The 24,853-nt window shown below is 42.9% G+C and overlaps 1 protein-coding gene across 1 annotated transcript; it reads right to left on the minus strand.

The window, feature by feature from the left end:
• On the minus strand, nt 1-22,717 carry F10 (coagulation factor X). The gene is made up of 8 exons (XM_045007459.1): nt 22,568-22,717; nt 18,623-18,783; nt 16,260-16,284; nt 12,027-12,140; nt 10,595-10,726; nt 9,168-9,463; nt 4,827-4,944; nt 1-1,393 (listed from the first exon to the last, which is right to left on the minus strand). Exons 1-8 carry the CDS (start codon nt 22,644-22,646, stop codon nt 846-848), a joined length of 1,473 nt encoding a protein of 490 aa, XP_044863394.1. The 5' UTR covers nt 22,647-22,717; the 3' UTR covers nt 1-845.
• Between the last annotated feature and the right edge of the window lie 2,136 nt (nt 22,718-24,853).

Genomic DNA, 24,853 nt, shown 5'->3' on the forward strand with positions numbered 1-24,853 from the left:
TTTACTAAATAAATATAGATAACACTTTATTTTGTTGGTAAATGCAGATGTACAACAATATTGCATTTCTATAGAAGTATCTAAAACATCCACATTAATACTAAATTCATTAATTATTGTCCACAAAAGAAACGAGAGTGATAAAGTATTTTAAAAAGAAAAACAAACAGATATATGATGAATATATGATTTCTTGATAAGAATCAAGTTTTTTTCTAAATTAATTTTCTAAAACCAACCAGACATTTTGTTTCTATGAAATACCCAGTTATTTAGTATCAAATGTCAAAGGATTTATTTGCTGCACAGTTTTAGCAGTGAGGAACCTCTCGGCCTTCTTTAGCTTTTTAATGTGTGTGTATGTATGTGTGTAAGAGTCATTTGGAAGATTAGACAGTTTGTCCTGAGGCCATAAGGCTTTGTAGATGCTCTGTTTAATTTCAGTAATATCCCATGCCTATTTCGATATAAATGCTATTTGTACATTTGTCTTGTCTCTCCAACTCAAGTACTGGAGAGTGTTCATCAAAAAAAAACAACAACCCCACAACAATCCTAAGTTTCCTACAGACCAATTTGGAAAACTGTAAATCAGGAACCCAAAGTGGAATCTAAAAAAACATCTTGTTTCATGAAAATCCTTAGATCAAACAGAGCATTATTTTAAGTGCAAGTACGCATGCTGAAAACCATGTGTTAACTCATGAAGAAAGAGTACTGTAACTCCCAAAGGAAATAGTAAGCTGTCAGGAAAGAATTTCAGCAGAAGTGCTAAAAGAGACTGAACTCTTTATTTATGAATCTGCTGAGTGTACGAAACATAATGCTAAATTAATTTCATAAAATTAAGAGTTTTGTCTAAATGTCCTTTTTAGCCAGCCTTGGAACTTTGACACTTTTGTATACACTCCATATTTGCCTTTCCTTGCACATCCTTCTCCCCAGCTGACTATACCAGTAACAAAATAGGTGTCCTTGTACTTAGTTACATGTGGACCCCCACTGTCTCCCTGACATGCATCTTTTGTTATATTGTCATAGCCAGCACAGAACATGTTTTCTGTGATCGCAAAGTTAGTGGTTTGCTTGCATGAATTTCTATCAATATAGGGGACTTCAAGCACTTTGAGTTTGTTGGATACCCGTCCTTGTTCATAAAGACGTCCAAAACCACTAACAGTTCCAGATTTTTGATTCATCAGAATTTCGTTAGCAAATTCCACATCAGGAAGGCATGCCGGGATAACATATCTAGAAAACTTTATAGGTTCCCTTAATTTTATAAGGGCTATGTCATAATCATAAGTTGCCGAAACAAATTTACCATGTACAAACACTTTTTCCACAGAGTACATCATTTCAGTGTTTTCTTCCTTATCTCTGTCCACTTCCCCTGTGTAAAATCATTAAAAATATAATTATCATGAGACACAATACAACAAATATAAACAGTTCCTAGAAAAACTAAGGGACCAACACTCCCTGGCTTTGCACCTTGTGTAGTCTTCTCTACTGTGCAAATCAGATGGACAATCCTACCATCCTGATTTGGAAGCATTTTCCTTGCACTTTGCACAGGTATAGATGACTACAGAAAGTGCTAAACAAGTATCGAGTTAGGACCTTACTGTTAAAATGGTGATTTCATGTAGGAATGTTTTGTTCTCCATTGCCTACCACTTGGGCCATATAGGATAGGCATGCTCACAAGTGTGAATGGAATTTGGCCCTTTATTTGGTAACACACACAATAATTTGGAAACACAGCTTCTTTGTGCTTCAAAATTCTTTAACATTCTCGCTAACAGCAAAAAAGAACAGTGTCCCACATATTTCAGTGTTGTTGCCTGGGGTTTCTTTGGGAACTGGGTGGGTTGGGACTTTGGGTTTGATAATATTTGTAAATTTTCTGGCTTGCTGTTGTACAAAGGGTAGGATTTGCTTTTGTTGTAGAACTACAAACTGTATTTTTGGGTGCCTAAAGCTTGCCATGTTTTCTTTTTGAAAAATTAAAGCAACTACTGAACTGGTCATTTTTAGGCCTTTCCAAATTTGCAACATATTTCAGACCAATAGCTAAATGTTGTCAAATATAGATATTACCACCGCCTTGATGCTATTTCATTAACTCTCCGAGGTCTGGTCTATGCACAAAGTTACACCAGTAGAAGTAAAGGTGAGAAATTAAACTGATTTAGCTAAAGCGGTGCATCTTACTGTATGTACGCTCAGGTTTAAACCTAATTTATATAGGAGGCAAACTAAACAAGTTCAAGTTAAGTCTAAACAAATGTAATACTGTCCACACGCAAAGTTGTATTAGTTTAGCCAAACTGGTTTAAAATCACACCTTTTGGTGTACCTTTGTACGTAGACAACTCCCAAGAGAGAGGGGTTCATCCACAGTCAAGCCAGTTCTTCTTCATCTAAGAAGGTATGTCTGTCAGACCTGGACTCCATATGAAGTCCTCTAGAAAGGGGTTCTACAGCTTTTGGTCTTTCTGCCAAGATCCTCTGGCCCACTGTCTGTAAGTCTGGTCTGGGCTTCCCCAGCTGCAGCATTCCTGGGAAATATGACTGTCTTAACTGGCTGCAAAAATTCTCCAAGATAATCAGCTCCTACTCTGTTGATGTCTTTGTAGATTGGCATTAGGATTCTGACTTTGGGGCAGAAGCGGATGGAGAGTTGATATTTATGTAATGCCATGGGAACCTGAAATATGATTTTAATCATTTCTAGATAAATAAAGATATCCGTTGTTTAATTTTGTTCACAGGGTCTTTATTATATATAAAGACTCAAACTGAGAAAAGCCCCCATAAAAACAAAGAAAGATGGATAACAATGCAAATAACCTAATTCCGAACTGACCACCTTTGTACTTTTCACGTTTTTGTGTGTATTTCTAAAGAACCTTTTGCCATAGTATTTGGGGGCTCTTTTTATAGTTTATTTAACAGAAATCAACATTTCTCAAATTTTGGAATAATCCTCTTCTCCCCAGCTTCCTCCAAATCTACTAACTGTGCAGGGCCCATCTCTCAGGTAATGGGGGGAGGGTATGGTCGACCAAACAGGAGTCAGTCACCAGAGGGTAACCAATACTTAGAGGCTGGAGCAAGCTTTCAAAAAGAGCATTGTGTGTCCTGCATCACAACCTGAAGATGATGGGACCTAGACCCTGGTTTATCTCTGTCGGGGGTGAATTTCATACTGAGGTCTCTATGGAGACTGCCTAGCCCCTATCACTCTCAGAGCATGTCTACACAGCAGCTGGGAGGGAGGTGTGATTCCCAGCTTGGACAGAGATAGACATACTAGCTTTGTTTGAACTAGTGTATTAGAAGTTGTATCGTGGCTGCGGCAGCATGAATTAGCTGTCTGAGTACAATCCTTCCTAACTCCTTGGGTATGTACTCAAGCCACTGCTCGTGCTGCCACAGCTACACTGCTATTTTTACTGTGCTAGCTTTAGGGTGACCAGACAGCAAGTGTAAAAAATCAGGACACTTTTTTTTTTGGAGGGGGTGGGGGGTGAGTGATAGTTGCCTATATAAGACAAAGCCCCTAATATTGGGATGTCTGGTCGCCTTAGGTTGAGCAGAGCTAGTGCATATATGTCTACCTGAGCTGGGAGTCACACTTCTCAGTGGCTATGTAGACATATCCTCCAACACCAGGGAGCTTTGAGTCAGCACACCTCCACTGACTGCAGCTGCTGCAGAAGTTCATTGGGATGATGTAATCTCTGAAAGAGCTGGGTTGGAGCAGAGCACTGGCTTATCGTTGTCACCTATGTACTATATATGGCTTGCAGGAAAAATGGGTCTGTTCAGATGGGACAGACAATTCCTCCAGTCTGGCTTTGGTTTAATTTGTAGCTACTGTTTTGGAATGGGCTGCTTCTTTTTCTTTGTTTCTTTGAAGACTTTCATATTGAAGAATCAATACAAGGTTTTAGAGTGTGATCTAAATATGGTGAGGTGAGTGCTCTTTCTTGCTTTCTTTTGGAGAGTGTTCCAAGGTCTTGGAGGTGATTTTGTGTGTGAACTGGAGATTAGATACTGCTGTGCTGGTTTTTTGAAATACACAAGGATAGCTCCTAAAGTGGTACTCTGTCGAGTGCATCTCCAGTGTGATTGCATTATTTCTGCCAGGATTCACAGTCAGAGCAGCAGTGCCCAATGGTTCATGGTGCCAAAAATGGCAGATACTATTCTATCATCATAGTAATTTGACCTCTTTCCATCACCACGAGGAGATCACCTGTCAGTCTCACCAATGCAGTTTCAGAACTCTCCTGTCGGCTTAGAGCGGCTATATGAGAGACTGTACAGCGGCACAGCTGCATCAGTCCAGCTGTGCCTTTGTAAGCTCTCTAGTGTAGCCATGGCTTACGTTTCCTTTAGCTTAAACCTCTTTCAGTTAATTCATCTTAACTTTCCCGAATGTCCCAATGTAGCTAAAGCCTGAGATTTCAGAGTTTCTGGCTGGTAAAGAGAGTGAGATTTTGGAAGAGGCAATATTCTTAGTATCTTGGGGAGAAAAAGAAGGGGTAAGAATGCTAAAACTATTGTTCTTTATCATGTTCCCATAGTTCACCAACAGGAAAAAGAATTTCCACTGATGCCAGCTACAAAGTGAATCACTCATTTCCATACCAGTCCAGGGAAAAATTGAGGCAATCATGATAGCTGACAAGACCAAATGAAAAGCTATGGGGAAAGAGACAGAAGGCATCTTGCATATAGAGATTAGAGTACGTATGGTTTGTCATTAATATCTGTTCTTATACTAAAGGAATAAAATAATAACAGTCACTTACCGACAACAACTTTAATGATTTTAGATTGGTTTATGCAGTGAGCTGCAGTAAGTATATAAAACTGGCTCAAAATTGTCCCTCCACAAAACCCTTCCTTGTTTTCATTTATTAGAAGAGCCTGCAAGGAGAGAAAATGGGTGACTCCAGAGGATACAAAAACATAAGAATTAATAAATAACTGATTAAAATTAAAGGAACCTTTCCTTCATAGGTAATAGCTTTTTACGTACTGTACATACATAGTATCAGAGGGGTAGCCGTGTTAGTCTGGATCTGTAAAAGCAACAAAGAATCCTGTGGCACCTTATAGACTAACAGACGTTTTGCAGCATGAGCTTTCGTGGGTGAATACCCACTTCTTCAGATGCAAGTGGTGGAAATTTCCAGGGGCAGGTTTATATATGCAAGCAAGAAGCAAGCTAGAGATAACGAGGTTAGATCAATCAGGGAGGATGGGGCCCTGTTCTAGCAGTTGAGGTGTGAAAACCAAGGGAGGAGAAACTGGTTCTGTAATTGGCAAGCCATTCACAGTCTTTGTTTAATCCTGAGCTGATGGTGTCAAATTTGCAGATGAACTGGAGCTCAGCAGTTTCTCTTTGAAGTCTGGTCCTGAAGTTTTTTTGCTGCAGGATGGCCACCTTAAGATCTGCTATTGTGTGGCCAGGGAGGTTGAAGTGTTCTCCTACAGGTTTTTGTATATTGCCATTCCTAATATCTGATTTGTGTCCATTTATCCTTTTCCTTAGAGACTGTCCAGTTTGGCCGATGTACATAGCAGAGGGGCACTGCTGGCATATGATGGCATATATTACATTGGTGGACGTGCAGGTGAATGAACCAGTGATGGTGTGGCTGATCTGGTTAGGTCCTGTGATGGTACAACATGATACAGTTCTGCGGCGATCTGGAAGCCTACTTTCGCCGTCTCCGACTCAAGGAATACTTTCAGGACAACACTGAACAGCGCACTGATACACAGTTACCCTCCCACCAACAGCACAAAAAGAAGAACTCCACATGGACTCCTCCTGAGGGTCGAAATGACAGTCTGGACCTATACATTGAATGCTTCCGCCGACGTGCACAGGCAGAAATTGTGGAAAAACAACATCGCTTGCCTCATAACCTAAGTCGTGCAGAACGCAATGCCATCCACAGCCTCAGAAACCATCCTGACATTATAATCAAAGAGGCTGATAAAGGAGGTGCTGTTGTCATCATGAACAGGTCTGACTACCAAAAGGAGGCCGCCAGACAACTCTCCAACACCAAATTCTACAGGCCACTTCCCTCAGATCCCACTGAGGAATACACTAAGGAACTGAACCATCTACTCAAGACACTCCCTACACTAACACCGGAACAAGTCAACATACCCTTAGAGCCCCGACCAGGGCTATTCTATCTACTGCCCAAAATCCACAAACCTGGAAATCCTGGACGCCCCATCATCTCGGGCATTGGAACTCTCACTGAAGGACTGTCTGGATATGTGGACTCTCTACTCAGACCCTATGCCACCAGCACGCCCAGCTATCTCCGTGACACCACTGATTTCCTGAGGAAACTACAATGCATTGGTGAACTTCCAGAAAACACCATCCTGGCCACCATGGATGTAGAGGCTCTCTACACCAACATCCCACACGCTGATGGAATACAAGCTGTCAGGAACAGTATCCCTGATGATGCCACAGCACAACTGGTTGCTGAGCTCTGTGCCTTTATCCTCAGACACAACTATTTCAAATTTGATGACAATATATATCTCCAGATCAGTGGCACCGCTATGGGCACCCGCATGGCCCCACAATATGCCAATATTTTTATGGCTGACCTGGAACAACGCTTCCTCAGCTCCCGTCCACACACGCCCCTTCTCTACCTACGCTACATTGATGACATCTTCATCATCTGGACCCATGGGAAGGAGACTCTGGAAAAATTCCACCACGATTTCAACAGCTTCCACCCCACCATCAACCTCAGCCTGGACCAATCTACACGGGAGGTCCACTTCCTAGACACTACGGTGCAAATAATTGATGGTCACATTAACACCACCCTATACCGAAAACCTACCGACCGCTATGCCTACCTTCATGCCTCCAGCTTCCATCCCGGGCACACCACAAGATCCATTGTCTACAGCCAAGCACTGAGGTACAACCGCATCTGCTCTAACCCCACAGACAGAGACCAACACCTACAAAATCTCCACCAAGCATTCTCAAAACTACAGTACCCGCACGAGGAAATAAGGAGACAGATCAACAGAGCCAGACGTGTACCCAGAAGCCTCCTACTGCAAGACAAACCCAAGAAAGAAACCAACAGGACTCCACTGGCCATCACATACAGTCCCCAGCTCAAACCCCTCCAGCGCATCATCAGGGATCTACAACCCATCCTGGAGAATGATCCCACACTTTCACAGGCCTTGGGTGGCAGGCCAGTCCTCGCCCACAGACAACCTGCCAACCTGAAGCATATTCTCACCAGTAACTGCACACCGCACCATAGTAACTCTAGCTCAGGAACCAACCCATGCAACAAACCTCGATGCCAACTCTGCCCACATATCTACACCAGCAACACCATCACAGGACCTAACCAGATCAGCCACACCATCACTGGTTCATTCACCTGCACGTCCACCAATGTAATATATGCCATCATATGCCAGCAGTGCCCCTCTGCTATGTACATCGGCCAAACTGGACAGTCTCTAAGGAAAAGGATAAATGGACACAAATCAGATATTAGGAATGGCAATATACAAAAACCTGTAGGAGAACACTTCAACCTCCCTGGCCACACAATAGCAGATCTTAAGGTGGCCATCCTGCAGCAAAAAAACTTCAGGACCAGACTTCAAAGAGAAACTGCTGAGCTCCAGTTCATCTGCAAATTTGACACCATCAGCTCAGGATTAAACAAAGACTGTGAATGGCTTGCCAATTACAGAACCAGTTTCTCCTCCCTTGGTTTTCACACCTCAACTGCTAGAACAGGGCCCCATCCTCCCTGATTGATCTAACCTCGTTATCTCTAGCTTGCTTCTTGCTTGCATATATAAACCTGCCCCTGGAAATTTCCACCACTTGCATCTGAAGAAGTGGGTATTCACCCACGAAAGCTCATGCTGCAAAACGTCTGTTAGTCTATAAGGTGCCACAGGATTCTTTGTTGCTTGTACATACATACAACTACAGTACATATAGGCAGTCCTTGGACTTATGACAAATTGGTTCCTGAGAATCACATTGTAAGTTGAAAATGTCATAACTCAAATCCTATAGGAACACTCTGGGATTGAGCATCATAAAGTCAGAACCGACATTGTACAGTCGGAACAGGATGTCAATTTACAAACGTCGTAAGTACTGTTCCATCGTAACTCAAAGGTCATAAAGTCGAGGATTGCCTGTATTTGTATCTGCCCAGCAACAGTATATATACACCCCTTCTATGCTTCAAACAACCCCCCAACTTCTCCAGCCATCATCAGAAGCAAGCTCCCTACAGACCAGGACACACCAACTCAAACTGGCACCAGACCCTGCCAGAACAACAGATGCAAACCTGCAGATGCATCCCCACTGCTACAATGATCAATATCTCCCACAACACACCTTTCAAGATCCACGGGTCCTACACATGCCTATCACAACATGCGGTGTCCCTCATCCAGTGCACTAAATGCCCCAATAGCAACTATGTGGGTGAAATAAGACTATCACTACTCTCTTGAATGAACACACAAAAAAATAATTATGGGGAAAAATACCACATCAGCTGTGGGTGAATGCTTTCCACAAAGGGCTCACTCTATATCTGACTTATCAGTCCTCATGCTCAATGGAAACTTAGACAACACCTTCAAAAGATGAGCCTGAGGACTTAAATTCATAACTTTCCTAGAGACTAAAAATCATGGACTGAACAGAGACACTAGATTTATGGCTCGCTATAACAATCTGTAACCCACTAACCCCTGATCTCTCCCCGCGCCACCACCTTCAGCCCAGCATTTTTTGTTCCTTTCCCCCCTCTGGCTGGAGAGCTGTTAACAGGCCATCTCACTTTGAATGGTCCCTCGCAATATGTGTTAACTACTTATGCTAAACAATTTGTTCCACCTTGTGTTTAGCTGTGACACTCGGAGTATGTTTCTCAGATCTGAGGAAGAGCTCTGTGTAAGTTTGAAAGCTTGTCTTTCACCAACAGAAATTGATGTAATAAAAGATTTTACCTCACCCACCTTATCTTTCTAATATCCTGGGACCAACACGGCTACATCATCTTTTTATATGTAAGATATAAAACATACATATTTACCTGCCACGGACATTCACCAGGCAAGCAGTCATCACCACCTACTATCCTCGTATGAGGATTTGGAGACACATTAGTTTTAGGATCAGTCTCTTTTCTATCGGGAGCTTTTGTTTCATTCTGAAGATGAAGGTCTGGGCTGTCTGTGATACGGGTGATGTTCTTGTGGCTTGTCCCATTGTTGTTATACAGTTCATTGAGTTTGCCATCTTGTTCACTGGTAACACTGCTACTGTTACCAAATGAACCCACTGACCTCTTTTTTCTTTTCACGTAAACTTTCCCACATGGGAAAGGCTCTGTAAGGACAACGACAAAGAGTTAATATTTGATGTCCTAACAATATGGTAACTTTAGACATATAAACGTACACTAGAGTCCCTTCAGGACAGCTAAGTTGAGTGGAGAGTTTCATGGTTAGAAAGCTCATTATGTGACATTTCTTGTGCTTCTATTCATTTGCAATGTCCAAGTACATTTACTGATGTTTGTTTTTTATCCTGAACAAACAATTTCAGTGCACGTTTTTTAAACTTCTAGAACCCCATCATTTATAAGAAGCCCTAAAGTAAACAAACGTGCCTAGGAGGGAGGAAAATGATTTATAAGTAAATAGATGTCACATTCAGTGTTTCAAATGTTTGTATAAATAATAGAGAGAAGAGAAAACATACTCTAGAAATGACAAAAATAATAATAATAGTGTAACAATGTCCTTTTACAGCTGAATCATTTACCCAGTTATCTTTACAATAGCAGATTCCATGAAATTTTTCAAGACACCAGCAGGGGCTTGGCAGACACCACAGAGCCTAAGACTAGATTGGACCAAAACCAACTGCATTTCTGTTGTCCTAAGGCTTGTCCACAGTGCTAAGTTTGATGCACAGTACTTGATTTTTATAGAGACAATGTTGAGCAAACAATTTCACTGAAAGTATGCCTTCAAAATCTTTAAAATGAAATGTTTTCAATTATTTAAATTGATATGATTATGCATCCACTCTTACAAAAAATGAGTATCTGGGCAAAGTGCTATATTTATGATTCATATGACTCTTTAAACATAGGATTTTTTTGTTTTTTACTTATAAAGGATGTCATAACAAGTGCAATCATTTATACTTATTAAATACATTCTTTTTTAATATAAAGATTAATAATACATGAGGAACCGAATACCATCATTGTATGTAAGCAGAGCTTGGTTGTTTTATAAATAATGTCCGTATATTAATATATAAGGTTAATCTATATTAGTATGACAAAAACAGTTTATAAATGTAGTATTTTGTGTACACTTTTTTTTTTTAAATAGAGCAAGCTGTACTTGAGGAAAACTGTTTAAATGAGAAACGATTGCAAGTCTAGTTTTCTGTCACCATCAAAGCAATGGGAGAATCCATCCTTATCAGTGCATTGCTTCATACCTGTCGGAGTACAAGATTTTTCATCTGTTCCCAGAACATATCCAGTGGCACAGAAGCATTCAACACCGTTTCTTATGGGTCTGCAGAAGTGGTCACATTCGCCATTGTTCAGCTTGCAGTATTTTGGTATAACTACATCAAAGACACATTTGTGTGAAAATGACAAAGAAATGGTGACTTTATAAAGGCGCATGCAGCTGATAATGCTTGTAAACTTGGACCAGAGCCTTTGTCTTTTTGTTTGCAATGTTTCAAGCCTGCCTTTGGCAGATGCATTATTCCTCATGTTGCGATAGTGCCCAAAATGTGCTAGGCACTTTCAAACCACAGATGAAGACATAGTCTCTGCCCCAAAGAATGGATAGTTTAAAAAGGAAAAGGCAAACAAGTGGTGGGGGAAAGGAGTATAACATACAAGCAAAGAGATCAGGGTGCTGGTAGGCACGTTATTCCTCCGTTCCTCCCTCCTTGTATAATTCATATCCCTCATTGTTCTCCCCAACCCAATTCCCGGCCTCAGTTCCAATGCCTTCACCCTTCTCTCCCAGCATTTGATAAACATTACCCATTCGCTCACAAGATAAATAAATAAGTGGATGACTTTTTCTACACTACAGCCTATGTTGGCAAAACTTATGTCACTCAGGGGTGTGAGTATTCCACCCCATTGAGTGACAGAAGTTACCCTGACATAAGCATTTGTGTGCACAGCGCTATGTTGGTGGGAGAAATTCTCCTGCTGACATAGCTTATACCACTTATTTTTTATGCCAACGGAAGAGCGTCTTTGCCAGATATGCTGCAGCAGTTCAGCTGTATGGGTACAGCTGCGCTGCTGAAGCTTTGTATGTACAGAGATATCATTAGTTTCTTGTAGCTGTCCCAGTAGAAGTGGGTATTCAAGGATTTAGATGAAGAGAGGGAACCCCAAGGAGAATGGGGTGCCCGGGAGGGTAGAAAGTCACTGCATTATCTACTGTAAATCATTCTCCCCTGATTTGCCTCTTCCTCCTCTTTCTAGACAATAAGTGGTGTAATACCAGAAGAATTATATCTGGGAGCTCAAATAAGGTGCATTTATATTAGTTAGGTCCTGCAACCCTTACTCATCTGAGCATTCTTACTGAGTTCAGGCTGATTGTGAGGTAAGTATTACCCACATCAATAAGGGTTGTAGGACTGGGCACCTGCTTTGTAACATTAACAGAAGTTTTTGAGCATTTATTAACCTTATCTATTTGCGGAGACATGGTAGTTTAATGCCTTATTGCACTGGCCTCCTAAGCCAAGTATTGTTGGTTTCAGACATGTCAAAACTTTCCAACCCTATATTTGTCATTTATTCCTTCACTCTAAGGAAATGAGAAATATTGTCTACTCACTGGCTCTTTGAATATTTCATCACCATCCTACAGTAAAAACAGAGACCTACCAGATTCACAGTTTTTGCCCTGATATCCATCCAAGCATGTACAAGTGTATGTGCCAATTCCATCTTTACATGTTCCACCATATTGACAAGGATTGGGTTTGCACTGGTCCCCGTCTGCAAAAAGAGGCCACAGCAGCTTTTAAGATACAGTATAAACATTTTCATTTAGATTTGAAGTTTTCTTGGATGGTGAATTTTGTTACTGTCCTTTTTGTTATTTGTATTTAAAATGTTATCTCAAGATAACCCTGTGAGATTTAATACTGCATTTCCAAAAGGGTCCTAGACCAACAGTAAACAATGACATGTATACATACAGTTTAATATCATGCACTAGACTTATCATCATACACATACATTTTGTGCTGCTTTGACATTAGTATGTAATGGATCATGTTCTGAACAAAACCAAAATGTTCAAAACTTCCCACAAAATGGAAATTCCTTAAAATGTTCATTTTGGAAACACCACCACACGGTGTATCAAAATGAAATATGCTCCCTGTGGACCCTGGCTGCTGCTGACTGAAATTTACATGATTATTGCCAGTGTCACAGATGCCCAGCACTGAACAGCTATTGTGAAACTGACAGAATTCCCATGCAACCCCACCACACAGATTGCCCCAGGCTGGGCGCCCAGGGTCTCAGGCCAGCTGGCTTCCTGGGCAGCCCAGCTGTCAGGACAGCTGGATCACTGGGTTGTAGGAGTTGGGCAGTCCAGGCAGTCAGTTGGCCTAGAAGTGTGGAAGCCCTGGGGCCCCCAGCCCAGGGATAAACCACATGCCAGGGCTGCCCCAGAACTGCAGCTCCTGAAACATGTCCCAGGATTTTCAGGCTTTTAGTTCTGCAGCATGGAGTCCGGAAGCCTGGAGAACCCCAAAGTGAAATGGGGCTCCCAGGCCTTCCACAATCCCTACTTAGACTCAGGAACCTAGATTGAGATCCCCTGTCTGGAGGAGCCTGGACTTCTAGGGTTTACAGACTCCCCAGCAGAAAGCCTGGAGTCTCTGAGAACCCTGGCTCAAGCCAAGCCTCTTAGAGCTTCCAGGCTTCCTGATGCAGAGCTGATCCAGGTTGCAGCAGGTGCTCCGAGGCTTGCACTCCATGGCAAGGAGCCTGAAAGCCCTGGGCTCCCCAGCAGTCCACCAGGTGAGCTGTGGTTCAAACATGTGGTTCACTGAAAGTTCATCAAACCCAATAAGTTTCCGCAAAACATTTTGGGTTCCAAGAACTGGTATTTTCTGACAAAAGGCTGCTAGAAACTCCTGACCAGCTCTACTCACATATAGCGGAGCATAACTCAGCCTACTATAGAGAAGGCTTCAGTATTACGGCATTGTCAGAGCGTGCAACATTTGTGCTGAGGGTTGTGAAGGCCAGATAACCTGAAAGATCTTAGGGGACACCCAAAATCTTCAGATAACAGGAGAGATGTCTCAGGAGTGTCCTCTATTCTGCTGGTATTTTTCCTTGTATTTACCTTGCAGTGGTATTGCAGTCCCCAAGCAATCAAAATCGTGAGTCAGGCCACTACAAAATCATGTGATTGGCTTAAAATTCATGAGATTTAAAAAAAATAATAAATTTGGTGTTCCTATTATTTGCCTTCCAGCCATTGAGCCTTTAGGAGTCACATTTTCAAACTCTTCTCCACAGCCACAATGTTTTTTTTTAAATGATAACTGAGATTCTTGCCTAATCACATGACTCCAGGAGCTGGGTTTTTAAGAAAAACACCAAACATTATGACAGTGGACACCTCTGCAGCAGGGAGGCGAGGACAACCAAGAACATGGGAGTAGTGTGGTATAGCTACAGTGCTTTAGCTAAGGTCAGGTACTAAATTACCTCCCCTCTGTGCCTCTTTGAACTTGGGCTGCCACCATTATTCCCTGTCTTCCTCTCTTTGGGCTGCCTCCTTACAGGATAACCAGGAAACCAGCTGACTCTCCGGCTTATCTGCCACAGGGTCATAACCACAGCTAACTTGTTTCCCATTCTTAGGGTACATTTTCACTGAAGAGTTAACTGGGCTATAGCTTGAGTGTTGCCCCAACCCCCGTTCTGTCTACACAGAAAAACCTCTAACTTGGTCCTGAAGGTGTTTTAGGCCTGCGCTAGCAGGCATGACTGAATATATAGGCTTGAGCTTGGGTTTTGCTTCAGCCTGGGTTGGCAACCCACCTACTTTGCAGTGAGAATGCAGGCTAATCAAACCCAGGTGCTGTTGGACCTCCAAGCTTATCCACAATTCTACCTGGGCTGTACTTTCTCTTCTACCTCCCACCCTCTTTCTGCACTGTAAATCACCTACACTGGCTCAGCGTATTAACCCTACATTAGTCTGCTCTATTTCTGCTGCATTTCCACTGTGTTTGAACTGAGATGCAGTTCAAGAAATCCTCCTCCTGCACTGCCAGTTGGCCAGAAGCTGACACTGGCTTTCTGGTAAAGATGTGATAACAGTAAGACCCATCGTTTGGGGAAATGTACCCCAAATGACACTTTTATGTCTAGCAGACAGGAAAGAACCAGAGGAACAGAGAAGTCAGCCTGGTGCACTACGAATCACATTGTAGTTTGCAGAGTGAATTCCATAATGACATTCTTGTTAAAAGTGCCTGCTGCCACATGCTGTTTGCTTTCCCTTTCAGAACTGTCTGTATTAATGAATAGCTCCGCTTGAAAGTTATTTGCATACAGTACTGTTCTCATGTCACTGCCAGACAGCAGCTCCATGCGAGGGGCAGAGAGAAAGAGCATGCTCACCCTGTGAATGAATTCATAGAGCAGCTCATTTAATGCACGTTAAGAACCATGGAATATCCCACCAGAAACCCATCCCAGCACACGGGTCTGGCACAGTTGGTGCTTTGCACCGGGGATGCTCTACCCGGGCTGGGCTGGGCTAGGCTAGATTGGGCTAACTCTGCTTGAAGACATACCTGCTATCGTGTGTGTGTTGGGGCTAGGGTTACCACCTTTGAAATGCAAAAGAAAGGCAACCCCCCTCCATGGAAGTCCACCTCAACCCCAACCACAAGGCAACTCCACAATCCCCCCCTTCTACAGTCACTTACAATATCTAGAGAGCACACACATAGATAAGACTGATCACATTACACGTCTCCATGCTCTCACATGACTCAAACCCTCTCTCTCATACATGCGCAGTGCGCTTCTGTGTTGGTGGCCAGACTGCTGCCATATTTTCAACAGTTTTGATCTGTTATTGCTTAAACTGTGCAAGTGAGAACACTGCAGCATCTTTAGCTGGACACAGAAACCTTTAACATTAGATATCCCAGTGTATTGTGATAATAATGTAAATCTTTAGACCCACGTAAAAGAAACCTGGCAGATTAAATTATTTTTCTGGCAACTGGCAAATCCATTAAAAAAACCTGGCCAGGCTGGTCTAATACTGGTTAGGAGTGATGAGGAAGGCCAGGTGCTTCTTTGACCTCAGGAAAAAAGACCCTCGGAATTGGTTAGGGGAAGGTTTGACTCAGTGAACAAAGGAGAGGAGTGATAGGGTGCAGGTGGCAGCAGATGGAGGAAGCCAATGGGCTCCTTTTAAAATCAGGAAAGTAGTGGTGTCCGAGGGCTTGGGAGTGGTGTGCGTGTGAGATGTGTCCTTTAGGTCTGAATCTGGGGAACTTGAAAGTCCAGACCTAAGCAAAAGGGCCAATTTGCTGTGAAATCCCTGGGTACTGGACTCCACAGTCCCGGTTTAATACATTACTAAGTCAGTAATGGTCACCATGCAAATACCATTGCAAACTGAAGCTTCTAGGGGTCATACAGCAGTGTTGTTTACTTATCAGCCAACAATTTTTTTTTTATATCTGTATTTCTCTCAGGGCTTGTCTACACTTACCGAAGGATCGATGCTGCGGTGATTGATGCGTCGGCAGTCGATTTAGTGGGTCTAGTGAAGACCCACTAAATCGACCGCAGATCACTTGCCCGTCAACTCCTGTACTCCACCTGATTGAGAAGAGTTGGGGGAGTCAATGGGAGAGCATCTCCCCTCGACGTTGCATAGTGTGGACCTCGCAGTAAGTAGATCTAAGCTACATTGACTTGAGTTACGCTATTCACGTAACTCAAATTGTGTAGCTTAGATTGACTTTTCCCTGTAGTGTAGACAAGGCCTCAGTGTCCATTATGTTATAATATATTTTCTCTGAGGTTTAAGAACAAAGTACAATTTAAAGTACTCCTTACCTATATATTTATTCCAGAACTCGTCCTAATGGGGAAAAACAACGGATAGGCAGAGATTAGTGAATCAAACTCTAACACAGAAGCTTTCATACAAATATACTAAAGATAGTTTTGTTTAAAGATACAGTTAAAGTGGAACTTCTTAAGTTGGATGTAAATACAGGCCCTTGCAGTGCAATGTTCTACTTTAATTGCGTCTTTAAACAAAACCATGAAGTCTAGCCATTTTCGTATCAGTGAAAGTTGAGCTACTTAGCTAATAACCTGATCCCAGAGGGGGTTTTAAGAAAAAAAACTGACCATCTATAGGGAGAATTGGCAACTCTGCAATCTATGGTGGGAGAATAGGACCCTGGTGATGTTTTGTATCTCAATCAGCTATGATCCTATATGAAGTTAACACTGAAAGAAGGCAAAGTGCTTTTTTCCCCCTCTTTCTCTCTTGTGGCCTCTTTTCTTTCAGTTTTCCTGGTTAGATATATAGCTTATCATCATATATTGCTTCTTGTAGATGTTCACCACAGCTGAGCTAACATTTCTTAATTAGTCCACTTCCTAATATTTTGTGCAACCCTAACAATGCTTTAACAGACCTTGTTGCCTTAGGAGAAGAATAGTTATAAGAAATGAACTTGTTTGACTTCATGGAAGTTAATTGAATCCTGCGGTGGAAGAATAAGGCCCTAATGCTCAAACTATAAGGAAAAAAGTGACAACCACCTACGTTTAGGTCACAGTCAGCTTGAAGATTATCCCCTACACTCTATTTACAATCCATACCCCAAACCACAATCTTCCCTTAAAATCCCCCCATGCCCTATAGCTTAGAGCAGACTCCCTATTTTTTCCCAGGGATACAGTATAAAATGTGGGAATATAAATGTTACATCCAAGTTACTAACCTTCAGGCCGTGTGGTTCTGCTGTCTTGATTTTTATCTCACTTTCCATTCCATCTTGCCTCTTCCCTCCCTCTAGTTTCTTTGTGCTCCTCCCCCAATTCCTCACCCACCTTTTGAAATACATCTCCCCACCAAATTTCACTCTTTGCCTTCCAAACATTTTGTGTTCCCTTCTCTAGTCACCCCAATCCACTGAAGTCTCTCTGATCCCCATCTCTCCAACCCTCCCCTTAACTCCCACATCTCTTTCCTGCTCCTTTGCCTTTCTCACTCCTGGTTTCCCCACTTCTGGCCTCCTATTTCTTCTCTGGCTGACTCAGCCTTCTTCCTGCTACCAAGAGTCACGGCAAGGCTGGGACTCGGAACATAGGCTCTAAAACTAGCGCTGGGATAAGCTTCCTCTCTGGTGAGAAGGGGACATGGACATGGACTCTTCAAGGCCAGCCTGGTTGGTAACCTTCCTGCTGCCCAAAGAAGTATATTCTTCAAGGCCCTCCTTCATACTATTACTGCTATCAATGCTGAAGGATGCTTCTGCAGCCAGAACATACCTCTTCAAAGCTGGCAGACCTGCCTCTTTCCCACCCACTCTCCCTCTCCAGGACCTAAGGGGATGCTTTGTTTTTGCACAGGCAGAAAGCCAGCAGGAGAATCAGAATATCACATAAGGACACTGAAAGGAGGTCATCATCCAGGATAGTCAGTAAGCCAGGCTGACAAGAACTGCCATTAGCACCGACTACCTCAATTTGAGCTCGTGAAAAGACATCAGATCATCCAGTCCAGCCTGCTACAAGGGCCCTGATCCTCAGCTGACAAGCCTCAATCTAAGTTAGAGCTGCACATCAGCAGCTTTAGCTTACACCGCAGACACAAGTTCCATGTGGAATAACGAATCCAGCCCTTAAATATCTGAGACGTACCAGGCACCTTGAGATAAGTTTGGTTAATATCTTACGAGAACTTTCTCCTCGGCAGTGGTTGTCATCTCAATCAGCCTTCTTGTACTCTCTCCATCTCATTTCAAATCTCATGTGAAAACATCTGTTCTGCCTGGCCTGTACTTCTTAATGCAGAAAGGGGCTCCACTGAACACACACTGAGCTCAGGAGGGGTTGAGAATCCGTCCTTTAAGTATTTTATACTAACAGTGTTAGAGATGCTCTAAGTAGGTCTAAACTAAACAGATCAGAACCAGGTAAAAGTGAACAGGCGGCTTTAACATGATCTGATCTGGCAAGACCTGAACTAGGACTGGATGCCTTCTCAGATGTTGTACGTTTCGCTCTGCTCCTCTGGTGTTCTAAAACCAAACTTTGCCAGTCTGCCTACTTCTAATATTTAAAACAGAAAGAGCTTGAAATCACTCTGTGGGTTTAATGCTCAAAAGTAACTACTGATCATAGGGGCCTTTCACTTTGGATGATGAAGGCCTAGTTGTTTCATGTTGATTTGGCCTTACTGTTTTCTCTGTGTCTTCGAAGGCTTCTCTGGCTTCTTCTTTTGAGCAGCGTTCCTCATAACATTCTCTTTCAATATTCCCTTGCTTCAGCTCCTCCAAAAAGGAATTAGCACGCTTTGTTCTTCCCAAAAACTTGTTTGCATTTTCTTCCTGTAAAAACACTAAATGGAAAGGAAGCGACAATTTAAAACGGATGCCAAAGAACTCCGTTAGAAAGGATTCAATAAGTTCAGTCAAAAAAACCCAAAAACAAAAAACAACCCCCCCCCCACATAACAAACCCTAATCTATTTTTAGGCACCATTAACCCAAGCAGAATAAAAGATTCTGGCCCATATTTATCAACTTCTTGTGCCGGCAAGGTACATCCCGGTATCCCTCCAAAAAGCCTGTTCAAACAGTTTCCCCTTGACAGGGTGTGGATGGACCCTGGAATTCTGTCTTACTTCACTTAATCTTGTAAATAAGAAAATGCAAATTGCTGCTTACGCTTTGCTTTTTGATACCCTGCTCTAGCACCAAATAAAGTTTCTCCCACACCCACCAGGGCTTCACGGCCCCAGCCAGGTTTCCTTACACAGCAAGTCCTCCTGGCCGCTGGGGGCTGATGTGGCACTGACAGGCAGGAAGACCATGTCCATCTGCTTTGTTCTGAAAGCTGGTGAGCAGCAGAAGCTGGCCAGAAGGTGGACGGGACAGGGACTCCAGGAGGGACGAAATGGTAAGTCAGGGTGAGACTGTTCCAGGAGCCGCCCTCCTCCCCGTCCCCCCCCAGCCAACACAATCCACAAGACTCCAGGCTCCCACCCCCCAGCTTCCTAAATTCCCCTGTGCTGCCCCAGACTCTCCTTTCAAACCCAATAACAACCCAGGTTGCCCTCAATAATATCCCCATCTAATTTAAACATGTCAGGGTAAGGTGATTATAATTGCATTCTGGTATTTAGCTAACACTGTCTACACATGAATATTGTGTCTAGTGCAGGTGGGGGCCTGAGCTCATTTCTTTTAATAAGAGTAGGGCATGATGGTAAAAATTTGAGAACTGCTGCCCCATAGGTTAAAAGGGCAGCTGCTATTGAATTAAATTGGAGAAGCAGTTCTAGCAGGGCCATCTCAACCACTTGCATGCGTGAACAGTGCTGTTACTTCCAGCAGAGGGCAGCGATACATACACATAAATCATTATATTAATACCAGAGTCAAAAATCCCACCATACAGGGATAAATATTGAGTATTCTAATCGTCATCAGTTACTGTGCTGTAAATGCTGACATGCTGGTGGGTTTTGCTAAACATACTGAACTCAAAGTGTTTTTTTCATACCGCAGGTCAGTGGCAGAGTTGGGGCTAGAACCCAAGTCTTACAGCCTCATGTCCTATCCAGTGGACCATGCGGCCTCCCTTGGCACAGATCATGCAGTTCCTGGTCTGTTTTGTTGTGCACATGATTACTATTAATTAATTGATGATTTTTATTAACTATGCACTTTAATGATCACTAAGGGAAATAAAAAGTTGTTACAAGGAGAAAGAAAAATTGTTCTCCTTAACGTCTCAGGATAGGACAAGAAGCAATGGGCTCACATTGCAGCAATGGCCATTTAGGTTGGACATTAGGAAAAACTTCCAGGGTGGTTAATCACTGGAATAAATTGTCCAGGGAGGTTGTAGACTCTCTGTCATTGGAGATTTTTAAGAGCAGGTTAGACAAACACCTGTTAGGGATGATTTAGATAGTACTTAGACCTGCCATGGGTGCAGGGGGCTGGACTAGATGAATTATCTAAGGCCCTTCCAGGCCTAAGATTCTATTAATTAGATTTGAGACAGTTGGTGTTTTGTTTTCAGGGGGCCAGATTCTGCCAGTGTTACTCACATTGGGTAGTACCTTACTGCTGCATGGATTCCCATTGATTTCAATAGACCTACAGCCAGGATGAGGTCTCGTCTAACTCTTTGTAAATGTAGCTGCGAGTGTCTGGCTAAATGATTTACAGCTCACAGTTCACTCATTATCTTGCTTATCCTTAAATTCGTTTTCCTGCTCTGTAGTTCTGAGGAAGTGACAGGAGGCAGCAATGTAATAGTGTGGTTTTAATCTCTAAATGCTGCCGCGCCGATTATTACAGCTAGGAATGGAGTGTTCTGTCTGTGAGGCTGGTCTCTTGCTTCCCTAAATATTCCTGCCTCAGAACATAGCAAGCGGTAGGATGTTTGCCTGGTCAAGCAGAACAGTTGGGAAACACGCAAAGAGGGTTTTTTGGGAATCTAAACAGGCTGGCAAAGAAATCGTTCCAGGGCAGAATCCTTGGAGGATGATTTTGTACTTAGGAACTACTGGGTGGCAGTTTGTTTTAAGCAGTACTGCAGTCGCAAACAAGCCAAACACAATAGCACTGAGGACTTAAAGAATGGATAAAGGAAAAGCAAACCTTCTGGTCTATTTAAGGTCCCCAGGATGGCCCCCTTTCTATAGGATCTGAACACTTCAAGTCTTTAATGTATTTATCCTCACAAGAGCCCTGTGCGGGAGGGCAGTGCTATTTTACAGATGGGGAACTATGGCATAGAATGACTTACACAAGGTCACACAGGGAGCCTGTGACAGAGCAGGGAATTGAAGCCCCGGCTTCTGGAGTCCCACACTAGCTCCCTCTGGCCTCATTTGATTCAGGAAACTATCCACCTATCTGGCATCTCGTTCCCAGGAAGTGCAGAGGATGTACATTCCGCACAAGATGGTACTGTAGCTTTGGGGGCATAAGCAGTTTGACACTAGCCCTTTTAAAATTAAAATATCAATAACAGTAAACGCTAAACCCTAAAATGTCTGTCTCTTCTTCCACTCCCCCATCTTATACAGATCTTTATTCCTTTTCCTCCCCACCCCAACTCCATTTTGGTTTTTGTCTCTCTTTTCCCCGTAGTGTTCTCTCACAAGTGTATCTGCCTCTCTTCAGACTGCTTTTCACAGGCTTTGAAGAAGTAGGGGAGGTGGAGGGGTGGGGGTAGAGACTTCTCTTTCTACTGACTGGAGCTGCATTCTTCATTTCTTGTTGGTTTCCTTTCTCCATTCCCCGATACATCTCCCCCTCTCCTGGACTTGAGGGAATTTTCCCCTTCCCTTTTATGTTTCCATCCCCCTTCCTCAAGGCTGCTGGGTGGTAGGAGGCTACCCTCCCACCCCACTAGCTTCTGGGTTGATGGGTAGTTTTTCTCCAAGATGGGAGGGGTTGTTTTCTGCCTCCCTCATCTCTGTGGGAAAAGATATTTCCTCTCTTTTTTCCTCTTCACCACAGACAGGGCTGTATTTCCAGGTCCTGCCTCTGCCCCACCCTTATCTGCCCCACACCTTGACTGGGAAAACTGAAAGTATGGACATGACTTTAAAACTCTAGGGAAATCAGTTCACAGCGACAGTACATGGTGCTGAAACCGAGCACACACACACTGCATGTATGAAACGCCAACATAGATTCATAGATTCGAGGACTGGAGGGGACCTTGAGACGTCATCGAGTCCAGTCCCCTGCCCTCATGGCAGGACCAAATACTGTCTAGACCATCCCTGATAGACATTTATCTAACCCACTCTTAAATATCTCTAGAGATGGAGATTCCACAACCTCCCTAGGCAATTTATTCCAGTGTTTAACCACCCTGACGGTTAGGAACTTTTTCCTAATGTCCTACCTAAACCTCCCTTGCTGCAGTTTAAGCCCATTGCTTCTTGGTCTATCCTTAGAGGCCAAGGTGAACAAGTTTACTCCCTCCTCCTTATGACACCCTTTTAGATACCTGAAAAAGTAAGATGTCTGAGACACTCAAGCATAGCGGGGACTCCCCTTGGCTTACTCTGCTCCTATCCTGCCACATAAGAGCTCATTCCTTACGTAAAACCCCAAACCAGTCTCACAGGCAAAAAGTCAAGATTCTCTTACCATTTCCTTCAGCTTGCAGGAGACCTGCTAGGGAAGTGGAAAGCAGTATGAGGAGCAACTGGCCAGCCATGACACTCATCTGTAGAAAACAATTTTCTCTCTCTCCCCCCACACTGCAGGGCTGTCACTGACCAAGGGTTAATCAGTACCAGACTTCCTGTTATGTGCTTTACTGTGCTGTACTTCTTATCACAACAAATAGTGTTTATGCATCTTTGGACGTTGATTGTCCAACTCAACGTGCTGATTGGATGATTGGGCCTTTCTTGGCAATGTCAGAGACAGAACTGAATTAGAGAAATCTGGAGCCCTAACCCCAGGAAAAATAAAATGTTGTTCTGCTTTCCTCTGGCCCTGACATACAGGAAGCAGGAAGCTCACCTATAGATTTCCATGCAAGGAACACCAAAGGGAAGGAAGTCCTCCCCTGAAGCACTTTTCTAGCAAATGTTGCATTTTGAATCTAAATTGAAAACATGTCCTGCAGGGTCTTAACAGTGTGCGTTGCAGGCTGCTCATTCACTAATTAATTAACATGTTAATTATTCCAAAGTACGTGCACAAAAGCCTAGGATCCATGTGAGCTGTTGCATTTCTATTGGTTAGCTGGGGTCTGAGTACAAACTGAAGAGGAAACGCTGTTGCAACTGATTCTCTAATCTGCACGTCTGCTTAATTATATGCTCTGGAGAGAGTTATGCAGAAGAAGAGCTGGGGATGCTGGAGTAGATGAGTTTTTAGAAGCTGGCTATTTTAATCGGAAAACTTCTTGGAAACCTTTTCTGTGTGTAATAAAAGCTAAATATTTTTTAAATAAATCTCATCGGGTGCTTTGTAATTTTTCAGTATAAGACGACAAAGCTTTTATAGCTAGGCTATTTATAGCCTAGAGATGGAAAGGATCTATTAGTAAGCAAACTGAATAAAAATGACTGGGATGGCAACAGTATAGGCCATATTTGGCTATCTGAATAAGGCTGAATATTTACAGCTAATATTCATGATTGGATGGTTTTGTTTAATAGGCCACTGTTGTCATCCGTGCTAGCTGCAAGAGGTGTGCAGAGCTAGGTTTGCCTACACTGGGTCCAACACTCCCATTTGGCAGGAGATAAGAGTGCCCCCTCCCTTCTCTTGGTCCAGTGGGGAGGAAGGTTGAAGAGCTCAGTAATTCCCTGACTCCTGTGGAGTCTAGAAATTGACCCCCTCCTGAATCAGACCCTGAGGTGTCCACCCAGTTACCTTTAGTAGTTTTCAGTTGCTTTCTGCACCCTTCTCTTCCAACATCTTCAGGGTGAAGGACTGGACCCAGCTGATCTGTTTTCAACAACTTCAGTATTTGGGGCCAGGGGAGTAGCAGGTAGACCTGTTGCCCCATCCCCCAGTCCAGGAAAGGATCTTTTAAAGCTGAGCCCTTCCTTCTGTTCTCCAGCATCAGCAGCGGAAGTGCTATCGATCCCCCAGAGTTTGTTGGTCCTCAAGGAAATCTCTACTCTTGGCTGTGCAGGATTGTTTCTTATACTTCCTCACTTATTTTCTAGCCTTCTGTCCAGTCAAGCTTTAAATATCACAAGGGATGGGGTTTCCACTACATGCTTTGGGGACTATATCTCAACGGAACAAATCTCACTGTCAGGAAATTTGTCAGGATATTTTGCCTCAATCTTCCTTTTGATAGTTTCACCCCATTGCACCTAGGTAGCATCCCATTAAACATTCGCTTCCTTTGAGTTCACACCTTTGATACCTTAGGAGCCCACTTTCACACTCTGCCTCAATCATTTATTTAGCCAAGATACACCTATTAAAATTGTAGTTAAAACGTCCTTTGTAAAGCCGTCCATCTAGCCCCCTTGTCATTCTGCTTATTGTTTTCTGAATACCCTCCAGTTTGTCAGTATCTTTCTGTAAATGAGCGGGCCAGAAGTTAACATCACATTCACAATGGAGCCCTACATAGAGGAGCTATTAATGCTCTGCTCTGTCTCTAGAATCTCAAAATGAACTGGATTGTTGTTTTTATTAATTGCCTAAAAGTTGTGCTTTCTTTGCTGGTCACTATAGGCCTGTTCTGTATTATTACTTTCCAGATTTCTCACCCACCACTAAATATCTGTGATCTGGATTATCTTTTCCCTCAGATGTACCGGTATTAGTTTTCATTTTTCCAAGCTGGCTCTTCCTTCATTATTTTCTTCCATTTTTAAAAATCTCTCTAAGTCCCTTTACATTATCTCTTTGTCCTTACTGGAATTTGCTGAAAACAAATATTGGCACATGCAACCA

The sequence above is a fragment of the Mauremys mutica genome, chromosome 1 (assembly GCF_020497125.1).
Source record: "Mauremys mutica isolate MM-2020 ecotype Southern chromosome 1, ASM2049712v1, whole genome shotgun sequence".
Taxonomy (NCBI): domain Eukaryota; kingdom Metazoa; phylum Chordata; order Testudines; family Geoemydidae; genus Mauremys; species Mauremys mutica.